This window comes from Molothrus ater, chromosome 14 (assembly GCF_012460135.2).
Source record: "Molothrus ater isolate BHLD 08-10-18 breed brown headed cowbird chromosome 14, BPBGC_Mater_1.1, whole genome shotgun sequence".
NCBI classification, from domain to species: Eukaryota; Metazoa; Chordata; class Aves; order Passeriformes; family Icteridae; genus Molothrus; species Molothrus ater.
The window spans coordinates 15,564,299-15,589,367 of record NC_050491.2 but is presented as its reverse complement, the minus strand read 5'-3'; the positions used below and the strand labels follow the sequence as shown (position 1 = coordinate 15,589,367).

At 39.7% G+C, this 25,069-nt stretch overlaps 1 protein-coding gene across 1 annotated transcript in view; it reads right to left on the bottom strand.

Moving 5' to 3' along the window:
* Nucleotides 1-25,069, bottom strand: part of LOC118698660 (connector enhancer of kinase suppressor of ras 2-like) — a 172,964-nt gene that overhangs the window by 77,129 nt on the left and 70,766 nt on the right. Inside the window, exons 4-7 of the mRNA XM_054516354.1 lie at nucleotides 13,185-13,387; nucleotides 11,825-11,912; nucleotides 5,151-5,192; nucleotides 2,620-2,739 (exon numbers count right to left, since the gene is read on the bottom strand). Of these exons, the coding sequence (XP_054372329.1) occupies nucleotides 2,620-2,739; nucleotides 5,151-5,192; nucleotides 11,825-11,912; nucleotides 13,185-13,387 (453 nt within the window). The remainder of the gene's footprint in view (nucleotides 1-2,619; nucleotides 2,740-5,150; nucleotides 5,193-11,824; nucleotides 11,913-13,184; nucleotides 13,388-25,069) is intronic.

Genomic DNA, 25,069 nt, shown 5'->3' with positions numbered 1-25,069 from the left:
GCAGAGCTTAGCTGGAGTGTGGTAAATCAGGCCTCAACCCCTACACTGAATGATAAGGATAAAAATGGAACTCTGAATACTTTCCATTCACTGAATAGTGCTCATTTCTCTCTTGAATGGAGCAGATATCCTGTGGAAAAAAATCCTCTATACAATCATGAGAAAGCCATTTGTAATTCATTACTCTGTTCTATATTTGATTCTGATTAATGTTTTCTTTTCCTTTTCACATGATTTTTCTTTTATTCCCATTTATAGTCCTTTTTTCATATTTTCTTCTAAACAGAACACAGTGTCAGCAAAATTGATTACAAGGAACTTTCCAACCTAACACGTTACAGTGCCTTCACAATTAGGCACAGAAAACTCACTCATTCACTGTGATTTCACTTCATCTAAGGGAAAAAGGGGGAAAAAAAGGGAGAAATTGCCAGGCAATTTTGATTGCAGTATTTGTCTCATGTCCTCTGTCAGCAGTGCCCACTCCCTGCTCCTTTGTTGGCTCTTAACTCATGGGCACGTTGTGGATGGAGAACCACACAGGGGTTCTTCAGCCCCAGTCCATCCAGCCAGGGCCATTCCAGCACAGATCCTCAAGTTCTACCAGGAAAAAGGGGAATGTGAACCACAGGAAAGGCCCCAACATCTCAGCCACCAGCTCTCACCTTGGTCACTCCACAGCTTAAATAACACTCCAGCACTTTATGGGCAATTCCTGCCAAAAGCTCCTGACAGACACCTGCCTCAGCCTGCACACCAGGACATCTCAGTTCCCCACAGGAAATGCTATTTTTGGGGAAGATTCCACTCCTGTCCTGCACCAGCCTGATGCAGAGCCATCACTGCATGGGAAGCATCAGCAGCACCAAGCCCTGCTCACGGTGCTCCATCATCTCAGAAAAATGCACCTCTGTGTTCACCTCCTCTGCAGCACTGACAATGAACTTTCCTCTAATTAGACCAGCAGAAATCCATCCCATTTCTGCATAGAAAGGAAAGGCACACAGAGTGCTGGCCTGCAGGTGTAGGAATCCTAATGCAAGTCAAAAGCCCTGGGATATTCACAGTGTATCTCCTGCAAATGTACTGACCTGTATTTCCTGGGCTCCCTGCACTAACCCAGAAATCAGAGCTAGAGGGGAAACTGGGCCATAAAGGGAACAAGTTTGGCCATAAGGATGCAGCAGCACAGGGAGGGAATGGTAGCTGTGCTCAGGATTACACACTGGGCTGAGCATCTGCGATGCCACAGAATTAAAATTCAATGTGCTTTATGCTGTGGTAATGTTCTTTGTTGACTAAATCAGCCTAAGAATAAAGTAAACTTGTGCAGTCACACAACACCCCCTCATGTTATTAAAACATGTCATTCTCAGATTAATATGCATACCTCAGAGTAATTATGCCCTTGTAACTCTGGCAGTATTTGCATATGACGTTTGTCGCTATTCAATGTCAGAACAAAGAGGAAGATATTGAAATAATACAAAGTGTCTCAACTAACAGAAATTTAAAATCTGTAAATCACGCTGAATTACAAACAGGAAACGTGTCACAAGGTGTAGAGTGGCACTCAAGTGGGATTTGATTTGCCAGTTTGGGGATTTTCTGTGGAGAAGCCTCATGGCTGCCAATTTCACTCCCCACTTCCCCTTTATTTTCCTCCTACGACTGCTTCCTTCAACCCAGAAGCGACATTCCTGAATTGCTCTTCTTGTAGGGAGAAAATAAAAATAAAAAGAATTCTGAGAAGGCAGCTGGAGGCAGTTTGGGAGATTGTGCTGGGAAAAGCAGCCTGGCTCATTCCAGCGCCTGCAGTGCCACCTTCCACTCCAGCTTTTATTGGGGTCTTGGGTTCCCAAGCACAATCCTTATGTTCCTACAGCCCACCAATAGCAAATGGTTGCAAAGTAAGGGACTGCAGAGGGGAGGCAGAACCTCCCACCAACCACTAAAATGTCACAAAATCCATTGTCTGAAAAAAGTATCAGTACATTAATATTTGAAAGCTGCAGTCAAATAATTCTGAAACTGTTCCTGCAGGACATTTCACTGCTGTGACCCACCACCATGCAGAGCAGCTGGGATGTCCAGAGCCATCCAACCAGGCTGCTCAGTGAGCAGCAATTTACAAATAAAAGAGATTTATTTTGTTCCTGGGATGATACTTCTGATAGTTATTTGAACTGATCATTAGGGAGGCATGGAACTCCATTTATGCAAGTCCAAGGCACAGACTTGCCACCAATCATTTAGAAAGCACATGAATGACATTAGTTAATTTTATTTGTATGTGTTTGCATTTGGAGATTATTTCAGTACATTCCAAAAACTGCAGTTTGGCTGTCAAAGGATCACAGATTAAACACTCATACAGTTACATGTGAAGCCCTAGGTCAAAGAGATCTTAAATTGAAAAAACCCCAACAATCCCTTTGTTTAGATAAATGTCAATTAAACCACCTTCAGAAATCTGATTCAGCTTACAAAAAAAAATTAGGACATTGCACAAAAATACATTTTGATTTCTTGATAAATTCCAAAACCAAATCGCCCCGAAGAACTGAGGCTTGTGCTGGGCATTCTAAGAGCTAAACTGGAAACTGCTTTGCTACTTACCAGCCCCTCACTGGGCATGATGCTGGTGAGATGAACGACCTCGAGATGAGCAGACTGGGACACCAGAGAGTCAGAGGAGAGGGAAATGATGTGGTCACAGATCCCAGACAGGGTTTTACACTGCAAAGGAAAATAAGTCAATAGAACCCCTCTAATCCAACTGGAACTACAAGTGAAGTTCTTATTCTAAGAACTAACCAAGAATAAACAGATCATTTTAATTCTTGGCACAGTAAAATTAAAGGTGTATGAAAGTCAAGTGGTTAAAGGAACAGAAAATATCCATAAATGTCAAGGAAGTGTACATGTATTTACAGTTCTGCTGTAGAAGAATATCTGTACCTCTAAACTGTCTTCTCCACTCCAACCATGTGCACTTTAAAAATAAAAGAACAAACCCAATGGACTTTATCCTTATGATTATAAATACAATGGGAGTTGAGTGAAATATGTCAAAATAAATGTCTTATGCAACTGAATAACCTATTTTGGCTACCAAATGATGACATCATCCCTACCAACTGTGATAATTAGGTGAATTGTGCTCTTCAACTTGGAAAATTTCCTTTGTTAAAAATTACCCTGGCAGAGAAGTGCCTTAGTTAACCCATTTCCTGCAGTAAAATTCTTATGCATCTTTTAGCACATCCTTTAACTGATATTCTACATCACCACAACTATGCAATGATTTTGTTATCCAGCCTTCCAGCTAAAGATCTCAAAATCTTAATGCAAATCCACAGAAACACCTTCAGAGCAGGAGCCCCACTGCATGGACAGCAGCAGTGGGTCTGACAGATTAAACCCATCTGTCAAAGCAAAGTTTGTAGGTCAGAGAGGAGCTGAGCTGAACTCTCAGACAACACTCATGGGCAAAGATTTATTCCCAAATTTCTGTGTGTTGCTTAAAGCACACTCCTTCAAGAAGTCTGTGCCTGAAAATATTTGAACCTGATGTGAAAGAATTCATTTAACAGAATTTCAGGATGGGATTCTGGTCAAGGCTCTGCTGTGTGCTTTTATTTTGCTTTGGGGTCTGTACTCTCATTTTTCCTAATTATAGCAAATTCCAGTGAAATCCCTTCAGGGAAGTTTTGTTTCAGGCATTTGCAAAACCGTGAGGCTTTCTAATATCTCATTTGACACTATCCACAGAAGTTAAACAAATAAAGTTGTCACAATGAATAAGTTAACTGCCTGAATGTGTAGGTTGGATTTCCATTCGCTGTGCAGTTACTCATCTGGAAATCCAAGGACAGCTCTGGAGCCTGGGCTGTGGCATCTGGATTTTGTATCAGCTGCAAGATGCAAAGCATCCCACTGAGGTGGCTGCAGCTAAAGGTCACTATTTCCACAAATATTTCAAACAGCTTCAGCTCGGCGCCAGAACCCCTGAGCAGAGTTTGGGTCTCATCTTCTCCCAGCAGGGATGGAGAAGCTCAAAAATCTCAAAAATCTCCAGTGTAAGAATATTCTTATTCTTATTCCATAATTTCCAACTGAAAACTTCTCTATGCCTCAACACTGGAGAGCATTTGTCCAGATTAGATGCAGACTAAACCCCAGGGAGAACAACACTTTCTACTTTCTGCTGTAATGCTTTGACCTTAGAGTTGCCTCATGGAAATACTTTTTTTATTAAAATAAAAAACAAAGAAGTTTTCAATTAAATCAACCTGGTCTATGGAAGGTGTCCCTGCTACAGTTAGAACTGTGGGTTAAAAGGTGCAAATATATAAATATATATATATATATATATATATGTGTGTGTGTGTGTGTGTGTACAGCCTCCAAATCCCAGAAGGTATCAAGTGATTTTAAAAGTTCTATTCATACCCAGGTTTGCTATAGTAAGCTTTTTTTTTCCCTCTAAAAGTCACTGCACACTTTCTAAATTTAACAGCACATCAATGTTTTATGACAGATTTTAATCCCTGCTGGAAGCAGAGTATGTGCAAAGGGCTTTAAAAAACAGAAGAAAAAAAAAGAGTCAGGCACTTGGGCAGAGCTTGTCAAAAGCTTATCTGAACTTGTAAATCCTTTGAGAGTTCCCTCTCACCACAGGCTTTATCTCAGTGTCAGTACAGGTTTCTGTGCTAGTACCAGGAAAATATAAAGTATTTGAACTTAAAGGCCAATATCTAATCAATAAGCTTGAATAAGATTCTTCCACTCCCCTTTGTCATCAGACTTTTTTGAGTTCTGAAGGCACAAAATGCTCAGTGTGACAACCAGTGATGCAGCAGGTCCATGGATCTGACCAGCCTTTCTGGTAGAAATATTCACCATACAGAATATTGCGCAGCTTCTAAACCTAAACCCATAATTCTTTATTTGTAATTAACTGTACCTATAACAGAGAGCATTACTGCAGGCAACTTCAATTTTTAGCAACTGATATAATTTATCAGAAATTATGCCAAAGAGTAAGGAACTCTTAAGAGTATTTTCCTATAGCAGCCTTATTTTTGGAAAAAAAGAATTTTCATGTGTGGGGTAAAAATAGAGAATACCAAAGCAGAATTACTTACCACATGAAGAATTTTATTTTCTGTTTCATACACTGTACAATCCTGTGGTAAAACAGAACAAAATCGATTAAATGAATGTCACACCATCTTTGCTATTAAGAAATAAAATAAAGTTTTATGCTGTTAACAATCTTACATATTCCTGATGAACCTTAAGATTTGTTACTTTTGGAGTAGTCACTTTTCTATTTTAGCTGTCATTTTAAGAATAATCAATCTTACACTTCATAATTCCAGTGTCACCCTTACCTTGCTTTTTGCTTTAGTGCTATTACAGGGGTTAAAATATTGTTTTTCTTTCATGAAACAAACCATACAAATTGCTGAACTGCCTCTATGACTTAATAATGTTGGGAAGTTCCCTCAGTGTGACCCTCTGGAAACTGGGACATAGCCATGGCAAAGGGGTTTGAGCCATCCCCTGCAGCTCTGCCCCACTCCAAATCTCAGGTTATAGTCTGCTGAAATAGAAAATAAAAAGGAAAATACAGGAAAATATCTCCTCCAAGCAGAGTGAGATTAGAACAGGGTCTCCCCAAGCCTTGGTTCCCTCTGAGGACAGCCCTGGCCAGGCTCCCTCTCCCCTTATCACACTGGGAAATTGTTAAATCCTTCTCCAAGTGCTCTTCCATGTTGGAAAGGGCTTTCTACATAGCAAGATATGGGATAATTTTAAAAACCTGTCTATTTGTTTAGTTTTTTTTTCCTTAAATAAACTTCCAAGTAAAATTTAACTTACTGATAATACCTGACATGTCCTTTCAAGTAACTGTAGATTCCCTCGGTTGGTCGGAGCCTGGTGATGGCAACACCAAGGCTGAGGGTTTTGTCTTAAGATTGGACTTGATATGTGGGTCCCTTCCAGCTCAGAATATTCTGTGATATCCCTTCAAGCAGCTTAAGATTCCCTATCATTCTCAAGGTCTCCTCTTTTTACTACATCTTAATACATTAGCAATAATAGTTAATTGCTGCAGATCTCGCACAGAACAATTCCAATCCCTCATTCCCTGTACCCCGAATGCTCAGTTTGGGCTGGGACACCTTCTGGGGGTCTCTGCTCCCCTTCTCCAGCAGCCCAAACCCTTGGCTGCTCCCATCCAGCTCCCAAACCTTGTTCCTTGGCTGTCCCTTTGAGGATTTTTCCCCCGAGCCCATCTGAGGCAGCTGCTCCAAACCCTCAGCCCAAGGAGCTGCTCCTCCCTCAGCTCTCAAGGTCAATATTTATTTTGGAGGATTGCTGCTCCTGTGGAGAAATTAATTTCTAAGTGACTACAGTTTATAGAATATTGCTACAGAATAAGAAAGTCAAAATCAGAAGATTGGGAGTGCCAAGCAACACAGAAGAATTTATATTAGCATTTCATGGTCAAGTATCCCTTTCATGTTTCCTCTGTATTCATACTGTTATTTTCTAGAGCACAAAAAAAAATTCAATTAGTCAGTTTGGCTGGCAATGCCCAAGGCAGTTTTCCTACAAGTTTTGCACACTTCAAACAGCTCATCCACCATCTCCTTTTAACCCTCCACGTACCAAGAGAGCAAAATGATCACAGCAGGGCTTCCAGCTTGGCTCCAGAGCTAATGCTCCTGTCTAAATGATTCCTTTAATTTCTGTGCTAGAAATACAATATGAACCTCCCTCTGAACAAACTTAATTACTTCAGGTCAAAGAATAGAAGACTTACGTATAGTAAAACTGAAATTTTACTGTTTTGTAGAGCAGAATTAATGTTAGCTGTACTTATGTTGCACATTCAAGATTACATTAGCATGAAAAATGTTAATGGCTTTGGGATTCCTTCCAAAATAGATGCATATTGACTTCTTTTTAAAATACATCAGACTAGTTTAACTGAGAGGTTAAAAGCACTTGCAGTGTTACACTGAAATATTAAGATATGTAGGTCACAAAATCCTTCTGATTTATTTTTCTCTGATACATAGTAATGCACTAGGGATCTCATTAAAAAACAATCTTCCAGGACTACCATTTTTAGGATGATGTATTTTTCTTAGAAAATAAATAATAGTTATAGTCACATTCTTTCTATGTTCTACAGTAGCAACATGACATGATAAAAATATTTGTTCTTGAAGTTTAAAATAATTACTTTAAATTAGTAGCTGTGTTCTATTTCCCCTCTGTAAGAGGATAAACCCCAGGAATTACAAAACCAGGCGCAGGAGCAGTGTTGCAAACCAGGCAAGGACTGCACTGGCCTGAATATCCAAAACTGAATATCCAAAATTCAGACAAAGCCCACCTTTGTCTCTGACAAAGTGAAACTGCTCCTCTGCATATTCATAAAGAGAAAAGGTCAGTGGGACTTGTGCTCTAGAAAAATTTCAATTTCTAACTCTGAAAGAGGAAAAAGTGCAAGTACCACAGCATTTTGCAGATACCATAAAGTGTGTTTTATGGCAAGTTCTTGAGGACAGTTAACTAAAAGATAAAAAAATGTAAAATATTGAGTTCATTAGCTTAGTTCTATAAAACAGCATGCGTTAAGTCAACTACTGAAAAGAAACTAAAGCCCTGTAAAGGAGCATTTCCCATCACAACACCAGAGGAAAGTTCTACAGCAGCATTTGAATGGTGGATATGACAAAGTGATACTTCAAAATACATTGCTGGCATGCATAAAATGAAATACTTGTAAAATTCAGACATTCAAAAGAAAGAGATCACTCTGGAATTAGGCAAATATACCATAGCAAGTGCATAGAACTGACTCATTTTACTTGGTTCAGAGGTAGAGACTTGATCAGAGTGCATTTTTAGAAAAGTGTGAACAGATGTTTGATGAAATGTTCTTTAGCAAATGCAAGCAAAATAAGATGGAGGGGCTGAAAGCTGAAGTCTGCAAAGTTCAAACTGAAAATAACACCCAGGTTTTGCATGGCAGCTGCTGAATCACAGGATAATTCAGGTGGAGGGGCCTCTGGAGGTTATCTGGTCCAACCACCTTCTCAGGGGAGGCTGATTTAAAATTTACACCAGGCACAGAAGTTACTAAGAAACAACAATTCCTGTCAGTTGCAGTGCAAACTAGATGGCTTTAAAACACCAGAAGAGCCATGCTTCATCCTAAACACAGTATTTGGCTAAAAATAGGGCAAAATCCATTATAAGATAACTTTTAAAAATCCATTATAAAAAAAAAATCCATTATAAGATAAATCCATCTGAATTTTTCTCAGTGAGGCTAATTAGACAGTAATGAAGGGAGAACAAGCAGAATTTTGTTTGGTTTTTGAGGGAGAAAGGCCGAGTTGTGCTGACATCCTTTGGTAAGAACAAAGACTCTTTTTGAGAGAAGGTTTGTTCCTGCAGGTGTATCGAAAGCATCTACCTCAGATTTAAACATCTTGGACAGAAGGAGGGAAAATTAGAATCCCAGCTGCCTCTGGGACTGGGGAACTCTTCCTACTCAATGAAAAATTAACCAATGGCTGCATTTTATGAACAAAAACCCAAAGCCATTCATCCTCAGCTCCTCTTCCTTTCCCAAGGGCAGCCTTGGTGCTGAACCCCAAGTTTGGTTCAGTGATTCTGGTGGATCCCATTTCAGAGCAGTGAGTGCACCTGAAACTGAGCTGGAGCTCAGGGTGAAGGCAGCAGAGAGCTCAAACCTCTCAATACTCTGTTTAATGTGCTTTTTTGTACATTATTATAAACACATTTTGATGGGACATTGCACCTCAAAATCAGGATGGTTCTGCAGCTCTGTGCATGACAATTCTTTTACAGTAACTCAGTGATCAAAAGGGTTCAGAAAGCTGAGCAGAATAAAGCACATTTCCAAACAGAAATGGACAGCTGTAAATCTCCTCTAAAATTAGAGAATGAGGTTTTCTTTTAACCAGCATGAGCAGATGCTGTTTAAAGTTAAATAAGTGGCTATTCATCATAGCATTTACATGGTATGTAAATAGTAATAATACATTAAAATAAATTTGATCTAAGGTTATGTCACCCAGAGCACACAGGACTTTTGAGCATGAAGATTCATAAGCACTTTCTGTATTAAACTAAGGTTACAGGGTAATGTCCCCTGTTAGAAAATTCACCTGGAGTGGCAGCTGCAAGTTGTGCACCCAAACCATGTTCAATTTGCACAAAATGTCAAAGACATTTCCCACTTAATGTGCCAGATCTGTACCCTTGACTGCTACTTTCACTCTGGCTGAAGGAGGTATTTAAAATGTATATAATTCATAAAACAAGGAGCATCTGAAAGGATCTGAGACCCAGGTTTCTATTAGTTATGCCTTTCAATTCATATTCCAGCCTACAGCTGAGCCTGCAGTTCTGGTTTAGGTGAGACATTTCTGCTTTCACACATTAGGGTCAATTTTTCTCAGATTTAGTGACAGCAAAGTTGTCTCTCTATGACTGATTTGGTTTTATCTGCTCTTTCTGGTGCTAAGTTTAATAAAACATAAAAAGAACTTAATAGACAACCATCAAAAAAGCCACATCTGACAATAAGATTAAGAAAAGACAAAACTTGATTTGTAACCTGAAGCATTTTCAAAGCATAGCCCGTGCACTAACCAGGCATTTTTCATCTTGGAATGACTTGGAGTTTATGCTAAAAGATTGTTTTTAAGTTGTCAAAAGGAGGACAGCTGTGGGACTGGAGCTGAAGAGCTGGAAAAAACAAAGAACCCAACTATTGCTGGCAGAATTTCAGAGAGGAGAACAGAATTTCATCTGCCAAAAGCTGGGACATGAACAACAGAAGTGGAGGCAGCAATTCAAAATTACTCCGTTTTCACCTGGACCACAGGGAAAAACCAAACTCACACAAACAAAGTGCAAGATCAGCTGAAGGACAGAGTCAGAACCTGGACTTTTTATACTGTAGAGAAGTTCATTTTGCTTAGTCTGTAAATCAAAAATAGCCTGGTGCTATAAGCACCTTGTAAGAGAAAGCTTAATAAAGATACATAAATAATTAAATGCAGACACAGGAATTTCTAAACTAAGAAAAGAGAAAAAGGATCTTTGTTTTCTGCTGCAAAAATGCATAAAGGACAGGATTTGCAGGAGCAATAAAGCTGACTATTATAAATTAAGGATAATAGTGTAAAATACAATGACATATTTATCAGCCTTAGCTCTTTAGCCACAAGAACTGAAATAAAATTGAAGTGGAGGGGAAAAAGAGTTTTCAGAACTACTACTCCATCACTGCTCCAAAAAACATTTGAAATTGAGTTGTGTGTTGGTGTGCTGGGAGGGTGCCTGGAAATCTGTGGCAGCAGAGGACAGGCAGGCAGGGCAGTGCTCTGCACTGGAGACAGGCCCAGCCTAGAGCCCCTATCAACTGGAGCCTAAGCTAAGCTTTCCTCTTGCTTTCCCTCCTTCAACCCTCTCATCTTTTTCCTTTTCTTCATTCCAAGACAGCCCTGCCTGTTCTATGACCTCTCCACATTTTGCAGTAACACTCTTTTGTCTCATCAGTATTTTATCTGCTCACAAGGGGAGCAGCTCATTGTAAATATTTGTAAAACTAATTTACCCTCAGTCTTTCAGTACCCGTGTGTCACCTCTTGTCTCACTTCAGGGGCAGACATTGCTAGAGACTGTTATTATAATATTGTATTCCATTAATTCTATTCTATTCTTATAGGGGTCACAAGCTCCAAGCCTGATTCAAGGATTGTTTGGACAATGCCCTCAGACACAGGGTGGGAGTTTTGGGGTGTCTGTGCAGGAGCTGAACTTGCTGATTCTGATGGGTCCTTTCCAACCCAGGATATTCTATAATTCTATATATTACATAGGACTAAAGGCCAGATAAATGACTTTTATGTACTTTTGGACTTGTACATTACAATTAACTAATGACTGTCAGTGATGATAACACTGCTGCCATTATCTGTTCTATAGTTAATTGGTTTAATACCATGAATATTTTGTGTTCATCCCTAAAAACTCCCATGCTGTTGGCTCTCCTTTCAGTGAAGAAGCCAGTGCAGGTTCTGGATGTATTTGTATGCATTTTAAGAACTTGTCCCCAAAGCATTTTGGATCACACATATTTCAATCTGGAGTAACCTGCTAGCAGTAGTTAAGCTGTTTCCCACTGTAGCTTTATTCTTCTGTCTAACACTTGCATGGTGGCAAATCACATGGTGACATGAAATCGTCCACTGTTGCAGTGTGATGCCATTTCCTCTAAAACCTCTTCCCTTGAATTCTCTTTTTTAACTTGGATTTCAATGGCTCTAGTTAACCTTTCTACAAATTTCAAAAAAGGCTCTGATGGTAGCTGCTTAATCTTACTGTAGGGCTCAAAAGGCCCCTCAGGTTGGGGGGAAAAGAATGCTTTTTCAGCTGCTTCCTTTACCTTCTCGAGTGTTTCTACAGGAATTGCGGTAGCTTGGATTGAGGGTGAAGACCATTGGCCTTCACCGGAGAGATGCTCAATGGTAGTCCACTCAAGAGCAAAGTGGATCATTTTAACCTCACACCATCCCTCAATCAATTCAGGAGGATCCCCAAAAATCTTCCTGTCCCTCCCCAAAAAAATGAGAGTAGTAAAGAACAGGGAGGTAATGCTGTAACAACTTTTCTGCTGATGTAAGAGCTGTAGTTATTTTTACTATTGCAGCTTTCAAGCAGTGATGTGAAAGGCCTCAGAGCAGAGAGCCACTCCTACCTGTTGCACAATGGTTGTTAGTTCCAGGCACAGTTGAACAATGTTGTTTTTCAGCAGTGAATATTCTGTCACGCTGACAAACGGAGACCTGGGGCAGGGCAAGGACAGGTTTGTGCAGAATTAGGGACCACAATTTGCATTATAGGCAGATATATCTAATACAGGGCTGAGTTCTACAGCACAGAAATGCCAAATCACTTTAATCTCCAGCAGCAAGTTGCAAAACTTTTGTAATATACACCTTTGAAACAAAAATAACGCAGGCAGGATGCAAACTGGATTTTGGCCAGAACATCAGAAGTTCTCACTCTGATGGAGATTAGAAATAGGAGCTTTCAAATAACATAAGCAGCCCAGATTTTCTTTGTACTGCTTATTAAAAAATGGCATTTCTGGTATGACATCACTCCTCAGCAGCAATCAGCACCTTAATTCAGAGAGCCCAGTAATGCTCACTTACTCACAGCTTCCTGCACACTCAGATTCTCTTCAGGCTTTCCAAATTCTGGCTGAATCTGACCCCGTTTGAATCTATAAGAGCTGACAAGGTCATAGCCTGAGAGAATATGACTGCTGGCATTAGGTTAGGAAGATGTCACCAGGATTATACAAATCCTGTAAAGGAGGGTGATTCACTCTCACTGTGATTTCTAAGGTGCCATTTAAATGTTCCAGAGCATTCCAATTCCAGAGAAAGCTATTCACTGCTAGAACTACAAAGAAAAACAAGCCAATGCTTGTTTTCTCCAAACAGGAAAAATTCTGGTTTGTGTCTTGGTTTCTGTCTTGCCACAGGTCCCAGAGATACTTTTAATCAAATTCTCAGTTGATAAATGTAAAACACCAATGCTGGTTGTTGAGCATTAACCATCACACCTGTACCTAACACATCCAATCTACTCCTGATAAATAAGAACATTTAATTTTCAGACTAAGCAAGTACTATCATTTATTTTGAACATTCTTAATTGATTTGCTCAGTTTCCAGCTTTTCTGTGTCATTTTGATGGCTGAAACATCGCTCAAACTCCACAAGGTTTCCTTACTTGCCCTTCATTCTAAAATTTCTGATATTAGCAGTTGTGGCAGTGAGAATAGCACAGAAATATTCATTTCACACAAAAATCCAACTGAAAGAATCTCAAAAGGTACATAGAGAAAATTTTAACACTCTCCTGACAAAGAAAGGTACTAAATTTTGATTCCAATATTTCACAAATTTCCAAAAATTTAGAGCTAGAATTCCAGACCTGCCATTTTAATATTAAAATAAAAGAGTCCAAGAGGCAAAGAAAGAACAAATACAAAACTCCCCAAAGGATTATTCTCATGCCCAAGGGACCGAGGAGCAGTTAATTACCTGTCCAGCCAGGCGAGTAAGTTCTTGGCAGCACCAATCAGGTCAACTACAGAGGTAAGGAAATCGTTTGGCAGCCGTCTGGAGGCCCTGCCATCGTAGTGGCCACTCCTCCTCCTACCCGTTATGAAGTTCTGGAGGTTTTTGGCTGAGGCATTCAGCTTGTGAGACAGAGTTCTCAGGTTTTCAGTCTCCAAACCGTAATTCTGGGGGAAAGAAGAAGATGGATAGAGTGTGTGGTCAGCTGCATGAACCAAACTATTCAGATAACAAGCATAAAGATAGTTCAAATCCATTAAAAAATTCAAATTCACACAGAAAGTCTCAAACACACTGAGTTGAACCCAGATTTTTTGCAGCCACCACAGGATGTAGAACATGAAGAATTTGATGAACATTTAAACCAAATCAACTCTCAGAGCCTGAATTGATTGCCCACTGGTAATTTCAACTATGCTTATATTACAGAGGGTGATCATGAATATCACACATTAAGATTTTTGCCTAGACTTCCTCCTCAAAGCAGACAATAAAGAAGTGAAAGGTGACAGATGCCAACGTGGATATTTGTACTAGAAATAATAATTTTCAACTCCAGAAAAGGGAAATAGGCTGACCAATAACAAGATTATAAACTGGGTTGTATGGAAAGCAAACAAAGCACAAACAAACACTTGGTGAAGTGTTTGGACCTCTGACAGCTGGCACTGGGGACAGTGCCTTCCCTGCCAGCCATTCTCTCTGTCAAAGTTCACTCTCAGACATAATTCAAGGCTTTGCCTCCAGCTTGGAGGGAAATCTAGGAGAAATGAAACACTTTGCTACCTTAGCTGACTGCAGAGAATTAGATTGAAAGACCAGGGAGAGAATTAATTTCATTGTTAGGCTGTATCACAGCTAAAACTTCGTGGTAGGGGCCAGAACATCCAGTTCAAGACTAAATTGCTACAGATGAGAAAAAACTCTCTTCAACTTTTTTTTTTTTTTTCCCAACAGCAAATACGACAGAATTAGCAATGGTGTAACCAAAGAAAATAATTCTCATTTTGAAAGGTTTAAAGAGCAAGCTCTATGTGATAGTCGCGTGTCATCTGTTTAATATCACATCTCATTACAGCACTGAAGGAATTCCCTCCCCTGCTCTATTTTCCTCTTGACTTCCACTCATGCCAGGATGATGACTAAGTGGATGCACTGGGATGCTTTTGCAGCTCTCAACCAGCTGGGCAGGGCCTGGTTTCCCCCAGAACAGGTTTCATTCTGCACACTCAGCAGCACACTGCAAGGATGATGAACTGGATCCTCCTGGTTGCTTATTCCAGTGGAAACAAGCAGGGAAAAAACTCTCCCAATAATATTTTATTGCATAAAAGCTCTGGAAACCTGTCACTTAGCTTTAAGAGGAGTTAAGTAGCAAAGGACACAGTTTGATCACTGAGTCTATAAATACCACAGGGTATTTTAGATCCCAGCAAGTGTAATCAGCCAGAGAAATCTGCAAAACAGAGAGGACTGAGCAGGAAATGTGTGTGAGGAAATCCACCTAGGGAATGAGTGCTTTGCTTTATCTTGGAGTTTATTGCTTACATGCCAATGACAACCTCAATTAGTGTCAATATAAAATTGAAAACACAGCAAAATGTAGATAAAATGTATCCATAAAGACAATCAGAAGATGAAAGGAAATTTTTCAGCACAGGAGAAGTGCTGATGCAAGTTAGTGGTTTACCTGAGACTGAGTGGGGCACAATAAAGGGGAAAAGATAAAACTATTGTGAAAGTGACAGTAAATCAATGCCTTTGTAGAAGACAGAGACATTGGGTTGTTCTAGATTTAAGCGTGTCTAAATCCAAAATTTTAATTTTTAAATCAAACAACTCTAATCAACCATCAGATGTGAAAATGTGCTTGCAAATAAACCTTGAAAATATCCCCACATCCTGATGCTCTGCTGCCACCAAACCCCACTGTGGCAGGATTTGTGGAGAGGACTGAAGGAAGCTGTGACTTCTTTTGGGCTCCCAGGGTCAGCAGCCAAAGGGGTGGGGAAGGGAGGAGATTGCTCCAGAGGGGAAAAGAGCCAGAAAATGGGTAACCCCCAGATTTAAACTGCATCAATTCTAATTCAGTGGCCATGTTTGAAAACCAAGAATTGTTGTTTGTGGGAATCAAAAAACCAGAAAAATTTAATCTGCAACCTGAAAAGAAACTTAGATTAATGTAAAAATACAATACACAGCTATTAAACAAAAAATCATAAACTTATATTTCTAACTATGTGTATTTCTAACTTACAGGTATGAGAAAGAATATACCTTAAGTGAAAAACTGTGCCTATGAAATAGCAGAGTTTACAATGTAAGAGTGTAGTTGTATAGAATAAACTAAAAGTTAAGAAGTTATAAGAGAAACATGTATAATGTAAAACAAAAGCCTATTAGACAAAAGTGTCCACAATACAACAAAAATAAGTAAAAGTAATAAGTTTAAAAGCCAAAATAAACCCTATAACAACTATATATTAATTTAAAAAAAATTACATTACCTTATAACAAAAAACTTGTAACTACACAAACTATAACCAACTACTTACTCCTCTAAAACCTCACAACCTTTAAAACTAATATTTATCTAAACAAGAAATATTTCTTAATTCAACATTAGCTGAATTAGTCCCATCCCTTCCTTTTTCACAACCATAGTAATTTATGGCAATGATTAAGCAGGTGAGGAGCCTCGTGGATGGCACTGCCAAAATTCAGATCTCCTCTAATTCCTGCAGGCACCTCATCTGCATAGTGTCACTGAGAGAGTCCCAGAGCTGCCAGACTGAATCATGATCACAGCTGCCAGGCCAGACCTCAGCTCTCCCAGCCACACTTTCTGCTCCCCCTGAGTTAAATATGGGCTGCTCTTGTCAGCCCCACCATGGAAGTGATGCTCCTGAGCCTGGAAAACTCTGGCTCCTGACAGGAGATTCAGGTGATTTCTTTCGTGCATTGTAAATCCCAGATATAATTACTGGTTTAAAAAGAACGACAAAAAATAAAAGAGAAAAGCTCTAAAGGGGGTAAGAGGGTGCCATTAGCATAGGCAGGATTATTTTTCATTCCAAAAGCAGGGAAAAATAAAGAAAGGGTTATTCCATTCCCTGGCTTTGTTTCATGATGCTTCAGGTTGTTCCATCATCAATGAGTCAATCAGTAGAATTGGATATACAAGTTTAGAGAATGAATCCTGACTGCAAAAACAACCCCAGATGTTGCCTGTCTAGAACCACACAGCCACACAATTTGTCAAGTTATCCTGAAATCTGGATCAGGACGCTGCTTAATGAGAATAGAAAGTTCCCTGAAGTCACTAATGCTCCAGTTCAGAAAAAGGGACCTGGACAGGAGCACTGCAGAAAGTGCCAAACTAACAGCACACCTTGAACACAGAAAGAGATGGCTGGAAAATCTGTTAAATATTTAAGTTATTTCATACAAAAGCACAGCTCAAGCAGTAAGAACTTCTGTATCTGCACTGACAGCACTATTACCTGCACACCCTGAAAAGAGCTGCACAGATTATCTGATTTATTCAGACACTGATCCCCAGTCCCAGGCTGGAGCTCAGCAGCTCCTGGTGCCCCATTCCATGACAGGAGCTGCAGAGGAGGATTTCAGGAGGCAGAAATGAACCACGAGGCTGAGATCAGGGGCAGACAAGCTCATTAGGGAAGAATATCAGCAGCACAAGCCCAGGGTGGAGCTGTGCTTGCAGTGCCTCTCCTCAGTGAGTGTGCAGCAGCTTTGGGGAAGGAGAACTCTGCTGGCGGCCTGCAGAGCACAGCTCTTAAATTTAGTTATTTCCCCTGGAATTCTCCATGTCCAGGCTCTCTGTCCTTGTTCCCCTCTCTCTCCTGCTGGGCTGAGCTGCTGTGCTGGTGGCTGGGGTTATTGGAGGTGGTGAGGGAGCAGATTCCCCCCAGGGCTTTCACACCTGATGGGGTTTTCTGAAGAGCAGAAAACAGGTGGCTGTTGTCAGAAACTGTAGAATTCAGGTGACAGGAGAAAATGCCATTTTTTTTTTTCTGAGCAACCTGAACCAGACTCTTGTTTTTCAAAAAAGATACAACGAAAGAGAGAAGTTGTTGAATGCTCCCTATAGTCAAAATTGGAATTTTAAAAACTGAAATCTGCCTCCAAAAAGATAATCTTAAAAAAAGAATATTACAACTGAAATCTGCCTCCTCCTCTTTTTAATTTCATAAACCCAAAATGCAGAAATAGCCAAACACACAATCACCAATGAACCTTCCTGCCCTGTGCCTGTGTCACAATTCCAGCTAAAAGCTCTGCCTGTTTTGTGCATTCTGGTTTGAAGTTCCATTTTTAAATAATTGAGAAAATTCTGTATCCATCTGACAATATAAAATCTGAGCTTTTTACATATCCAAAGAAGTGGAATGAAAAAAAAAATCTTCAGCTGTGGCTTCAGGTGTTCTCATACCTTACTGCAGGTAAGCAATAACATCACAGGCAGGATTTTATGCTAATAAAGCAATCTGGGAGAATTTTAACTACTAAGACAAAAGAGACCAAATTATTGTAGCCAACATCAGGATAAAAAAAAAAAAAATGAATATAGTGGAGAAAAAATATCCAAGTGCTAATCAGTTTTTTGTTAACACCAGCACCCGAAGAGCAAAAGCCAAGCAAAAAATACCTGCAGCATATGAAGAGTTTATTTCTTCAGTGGAAACCCTCATCCAGCATTTTTTCTTACAGGTAGAGCTATAATGAAATTGTTTTGCTGTAATGTGACATACAGAGATAGAAATAATGTATGCACATTGAAATTTAATAGGCACGGGATGTAATTTTAACTAAATAGTTTATATTGCATAAGTAATGACTTTAACTTACCTTAAAAACAGATTTCTTTCTAATTATAGTAATTTTTCTTCATGTTGTCATTCGTGTGAGTAGTCAGTGCAATGTATCTAAATATATATATATATGTATAAATATACAAACACATGGGCACAGACACAGCTTTTTCTGTAGGTCATACTTTGAAACTGTTACAATTTTCACTGAACATAAAAGAGAAATGAAAGGGCAGAGAGGAGATCTGACTGAGGAGGTGAAAGGAATCAGCAAGGACTGAAATTCAAGCACTTTACATGGAATTTGCAACATTCAAAGCATTTAAAACACCACAACCTAAACATTGAGCTGCAGTCCCATTTCTACATTCCATGCAAAAGCTTTAAGAATGCTCTAAATTATTAGGAATTTAAAAGCTCCGTCTCCAGGGACTTCTTCCCCAATTCAGCCATGCTCAGATCACCCATACATTGATTTATTGTGGGTGTGCAGCAGCTCAGCAGCTCCCTGGGGATGCTCTGCTCCCTCCCTGGTCCCTTCCAGGCTGCTCCTGGTCCCCAGGGCCTGGAGCCACCCCTGTCCCACCTGGGCTCAGTCACAGCTCTGAGAGCCTTGGGAAAAGTCCCCAGAGGAGCTCTGGGCTCTGGGATTGTCCCCTGGGAACCCAGGGAGTGCCAGCTGGGATCTGCAGCTCCTGCTGGGCCAGGGCTCTGGCTGCTGCTCCATGAGAATCAGAATTTTGGGGATAGCATGGAGCCAGGCAGCTCTTAATAAAGCCAGGCAAACACAGCCTGTTTGATTGTAAAAGCAAAAGTCACAGTTCATCACGCATTCTGATTTTAGCAAAAATACTTCTGGCACATACATAGAATGAAAACTGTCAAAACACATTTTTTTTCTTTTAAATTTCCTTTCTAGAGGGATGTTTTTAAAGGTTAAGAGGCTTTGAAACAGTAAAAACCTGATTCTGAAAAACTTGTCTCTGTAAGCACTTCTTTGATTTCACTGAATTTTTGTGGTGAAGTTTTTATGATACAACTTCAAACTGAAGATACTGAAATAGCATAAAGTCCCAAGTGCATTTCCACCAGGTGTGTCTGTTTTTCCTCTTGAAAAGGAATTTACAGGCTGGTCATTCTTTGTCTGAATAGCAATTTGAAAAAGGCCAAATAAATTTTAAATTAGAGATCCTATGAACCAGTGCACAAGTTCAGGTCTAGAGACTGGGACCAAGAACTTAAAATCTCCTGAATGGTAAAAAAGGGACAATTATTATAATCTGATGCAAGTCATGACACCACTTGATAAAAAGTTAAAATAAATCAAAGAAAGTAAAAGTTTTGTTAAGGAGAATGTGGTAGATGTAGTTCACTCAATTTATAGATACACTGATCTATTCAATAATTTATGTATTTTATATGTATATATAAAAACCTAGTGCTGTTGCTTTGAAAACCATAAATGTATTAGGAAAAGAATTTCCATTCATGGCTGGGGAATGCAGCTCCAGTAAAATATGGCCCAAATTTGGTTCAGCTTTTTCTTTAAAAGCTTTTCTCCTTCTAAATCAGTAAATTAGCATAATAACATACCATAAATATATAATAAACCCCATCCTTCTGCCTCTCTTTAACAACATTTGCCCATCATTCCAGTTGACTGCAGTATCATAGCACAGTTTATGTGCACAGATCGTGACATTTCATCAAAATAAAAGTATGGAGTTCATTAATAACTATGCTAATACTATGCAAATATGCAACATCATAGTACAAATTAGAGTCTATTATTTGAAACACCTCGATGCTTTTTTATGTGCAGCTTTCCTCCCCCTTGTTCTCCCTTCCATTATAATTATCCCACCTTGCTGGAGCAAATTGTGTCACAATTCTTTGTCTCCTGAGTCTGTAATTTGGAACGTGTCACAGAGCTCCTAAGCACTCCACACACCTTCCTATTATCTTGTAAATAGATAAATTAAGCAGATCTAGAAATAAGATTAAATATTTTAACCTATTTAAAAAATTAAGATCTGCATTATATTTTTTTTTGTCTGCAGAAGAAGGCTAGCATTTACACTGCAATTGAGATATCTATATATCTAGATACATAGATGTCTATATATATAGATATGTCATCAAGCATAATTAAGGTGTCCTGGAATGTTTTTGTTTTTTTTTATTTTTAACAAATGTGATTTTTATTTCAGATAAGAATTAGAACTTGATAGTCTTTCCTTAAAAATTGGACTCAGAAAGATTGTAAGGCCAGCCATTGAAACAGGTATTTTTTTCCAAATAAGGTTTTGAAAGAAATTGTTAACTTTATGTTAAAGACTTCAGATGTTTATGTTTAAACTTTATGCTTAGGAGTCAGGTGATTGGGCTGCTGGTGAGAGCAAAGCAGCAGATGAGGTCAGAGATGGAGATGCAGATTTATTGTTCAAGGATCTCAGGTTATGTAAGGCTTGCCCCACTCTAGGCCAGCCTAAAGCTGCACAAGGCACCAGTTCCTGCCCTGGACTGATTAAGATGAGCAGGAATTAACAGGATCCCTGATCTCCTGCCTAAGCATTTTATAAAGAGCTTTTACCTGGCAGCTCTTCCACAGATCTCTGAGCAAACTGCACAAAGCCTCCTTGCTCTGCTTAATCCTAATGAAGCACCGTGATTTCAATTGTGGAATAAACAAATACTCCTCTAATTGGGTGAGCTTGAATAAACTGGAACATCTCCCTGGTTTGGGTGTGGAGGGCTGCACAGGGATCTACAGGGAGAGAGAGGAGCCAGGTGCCCAAACCCCAACAATGTGTGAGGAAAGCAAACTCATTACACACAGAATCGATTTCAAAAACGTCCCACAGAATTAAACCAATCTGATCCACTGAGCAGCCTGACAGAGATATGTGTGCATATTCTGAAAAGGCATTTTACAGTTCTCTCTCACTGTCCCACAGAAGATCCAGCACATTGTGACACATCACCAATGTCATTTTTGGATAAGGTCTGTAAAAATGTGGGATCTGCTCTTCAGTTATGCAGACTCCTGACTGCCATAATGGTATGAAGTATAAAGAAAGTGCATTCATTTTTAAAGTTCCTGCCACTCTGAGTCTGCTGACCATGCTCAAGGAATGCCTTAATTACAATTTTCCTATGTATATTTTGGCTCTTTTCCTTTTTTCCCCTCCCCCTTGAAGAAATTTTAATTAATGTCTGAAACCTCCTTATATTTTTCATAGTTTTTGAGGACTCATTCAGCAAGTCCCTTAATTTTAATTTCATTCTGTTTGTAAGTAATCTAAACACCAACCCAGCTATTTGGCTATCTAATGCCCATTCTCACCAAAGCTTTAAGAAAGGAAAAATTTAAGAGAGGAGAGCTCATATCTCATTTCAGTTTTAAAGTATAATAAATGATTATTTACATATCTGAACCACCAATTGTTATTTCTGCAGAGGTGATGAACCATTGAGATTCAGAAGCAGGAGAATTGATCCAAACCTGTGACTTTATTTCTCTGGGAGAAGGCTTTTCCTGCTTTTCCTGCACACCTCAGCAGCATCCCTTGGAGCTGCTTTCCAACTCTGATTCTAATTCACATTTTCTCCTCAGCTCTGACTTCACCAGTTTAGATCTAAAATCCCTGGAAGAAATTCTGCATTTTAAAAAAAATTCTTTGTTTCTAAACGTATTTGATGGTTTCTCATACTTTTCTTTGGGCAAAACCTTAATACCCCAGCAGCATTAATAACAAAACCTTCTCATGACCAGAACAGCCTCCTCATGACCCTGCTGACAAAGTGGTGGGTGCATTGCAGCATCCACTCAGCGTTTGGCAGTGCCAAGCTGACATCTGGGCACGTTGAACATCTCAAACACCAGTGGGGAAATAAAGCTGTGGCAGATTTCCTTTCTGATGGGTGCAAAAGGGAGGCCCAGGAGGATGGAGGGGGTTTGGGTGTTTTGTGGCTTTTTTCCACATCCCCAGGATTATTGTTCCCGATATTTTATTTCGGTGTTAAGGATGGACTGATCTGCATATGGCTCCCATCACAAAACATATGCAAGCCAGACAGCCAGGGTGGCTTGACCTCTTCCATATGTGTAGGAAAAGAAGCTCTGAGCAATCTGCTGACTGGGGATGCTGTGATAAACAAACAAGAGCAAAGGATGGCAGGAGACATTTCCTCCAAAACCATACTGGACCGTGATCTGCTAACTTCTAAAGATGATCAGCAATTCCTGCCTGCATGAGTCATTAGGAGCCTGCTGCTGTTGCTCCCCAGTGTGCACTGGGCTACTGTTGATGTGTTCTGTCCCAGAAATACCTAAATCACACCCAAATTCCTCTTTGCATTCCCAGTTACCAATCCAGGGAACTCCAGTGGCAAGGATAAAGCATCTCAAGTGTTTGCTGTAAAGTTCAGTGCTCTTTTTTCATCTTTCTCTGCACTGTCTAGGGGAGCTGTACATGTACAATGCACTGTTTAATAACCACAACTTTTATTATTCATTACCAAAACCTTGTGATCAATTAAACTTTGCTATTTATTTCATAACAGCTTTGTGTAAGAACCAACCATCCAACCCTAGAAAGCCTCATTTCCTCATTTTTTTAAGTTTTTCTTAAAATGAATTTTAAGGCAGAAATATAAGATTACAGAGAAAAAGAGATTCAGTACATACCACAAAATTAGAATTTGAATCAATGATTCATTATTAAAAATTCAGGGGATAAACTATAAGCTGGTCTTGGAAATCTTACATCAACACTGACCCTTTCACTTGGGTCAGATATTTAACTTAGATCCCTGCAGAAGCAGTAGCTCCACATGAAAACCACCCCAATTCTGGAGAAATGTTCCACATGTTCATAACAATTCAGAGCAGCATATAGAAATTAAATTAGTAACAAGATTCGTTTGAATGGGCATTAATGAGAGTATGAAAAAAGTTCATTTATCTATTTGGATTGTGAATTTGCTGAAGGCTGCTCAAGCAACTCAGTCAACAAGAGTGACATGAATATGCATGTGCATGCTCAGATATTTGCATGCAGATGAATTTATCCCTGACAATAACTGATCACAGATAATTACTCAGGAATTCAGGCAGCTCATAGACACTGATAATGTAACACAGTGGCATGAAAAATATCTTACCAGGAATTTATGAAAGAAAACGCTCCTTGCAAATTAGAAAAGCAATTATTTGGTAGGGAAAAATGACCTCTTTTTGAACTTTCACTGAGCTACTCCCTGTATTTCCTTGGCACAGAGACTCTACAGGGTATAGTGCTTGCTACCATGCATTGCAGGGGACAGATTTGACAGATTTCCAATCAGATTGATTTGAAAAGGGAAAAAGGGAACTGGTGCTTTCTGCAAGGGAAAAAAGTTTTTGCAAATGAAAGACACAATGAATAAGGGCAACATAGTCCTTTCCAGTGGAAAGAAAGAGAAAGTCTCAGAAAAAAAAAATTAAAAGCTAATTTTAAATGTTCATAATATGGTTTATACCTAAATATCTGAAATACCATTTAAGAAATTGTGCAATTATTTTTCATTAAAAGACTAAGAATTACGAGTGTATGTCATGGAGATTGTTAGAAAGAACAATTTCTTTGATGGTTAAGACTTTCAGCACCTGAATAAACCAAGGAAATATCTGTATATCACTGAGTTCTCAGGTTATCTTAAAGAAATTTAAATTTTGTTAGTGTAAAAACACTTTTTCCATTTAAAGGGGAGAAGCTTATCTCTTCCTGCACTAGTGTGTATTATTCTTCCTTTTTGTTCTAAAAATAGACTCCTCTATGCTCTATAATCTAATATTCCCCTCCTATTTAACATAATTACCTAGGACTGAATCAATATTCCATTAGCTGGATGCAGTCAATGGGCTGTCCCTCAGTGCCTGCAGCATTCCGAGGGTTCAGGCACAGATCTTCATCCACGCTGCTTTAGCATCCTCTGGAAGGAGTAAAAAACATTTTGGGGAGCAGTGGTGATGCCTCAGGTGTTGGCTTTTATATTTCTCAGATTCTGTGCTGCTTTAGTGTGTGGGTCTGGGCTTCATGTTATGGGATGGTGAGCTCTGTGCACAGAGCAGGGAGACAAAACAATTCCTGCTCCAGCTGGGGACCAAGGACAAATGATCCAAATCTCAGCCCCAGAGCACAAACAACATGGGCTGGAGAGAGAAAAACAAGCAGGGTGGGACTGGATGGGCTAAAGCTGGAATGGGACAATTAACTCCAATATGCAAAACTTATAAAAGTGTCAGACCTTGTGACTCATTGTGCATTTTGGGACCATTTTGGTTAATCTTGGGTGCAGCCCTGGCTGGGCTCTTGTGCTGCCCAAGGTGGATCCATTGAGGCCTCCTGAAAAATCCCTATTTTATTCTTTAACTCCATCTACCCTCTGTTCTAGGGCAGCAGTTCCACTGAAAAGGATTCATTTCCCTGGTCTGCATCCTCTTCCTTCCCCTTTCTCCACGTGGCTTCCAGGACACCTGCGCAGCCCTGGGGCCAGGAACAGCCCTCTGAGTGTCCCTGGCCCAGGGCTGGTGCCTCTCCACAAGGATGAGGAGAATTTTCTCCCAGAATGTCACTCTGGGACCTTCTCAGCACTGGCAGGAATCCTTGTGGACTCAGTTCCATTGAGTTAGGCTGGGATTAGACAAAACTCTCAAAACTGAGAGGTGCTGTGGGGGTGGACCAGGCAGCACAGCCACAGGAAACCTCATCTGCCTTGAGAATGACTCCCATGGGGATGGTTCTCCCACCCAAATAAAGTTGGGAATTCACACAGCTTTGGTAAAGACCTTTCATAAAGCTGCCAAGCTATTATCAACCTCAGCTGGCTAATAGGCTTAAATTATGTATTAAAATGTTTCATGCAGGAGTGTACAATTAAGTGTTGCTATGATGCAATAGACCCAAACCCTCTGCTGGTTTCTGACCTGAGCACAAAGCCCTCGGTGCTCCAAGCCATGATTTTAGAAAA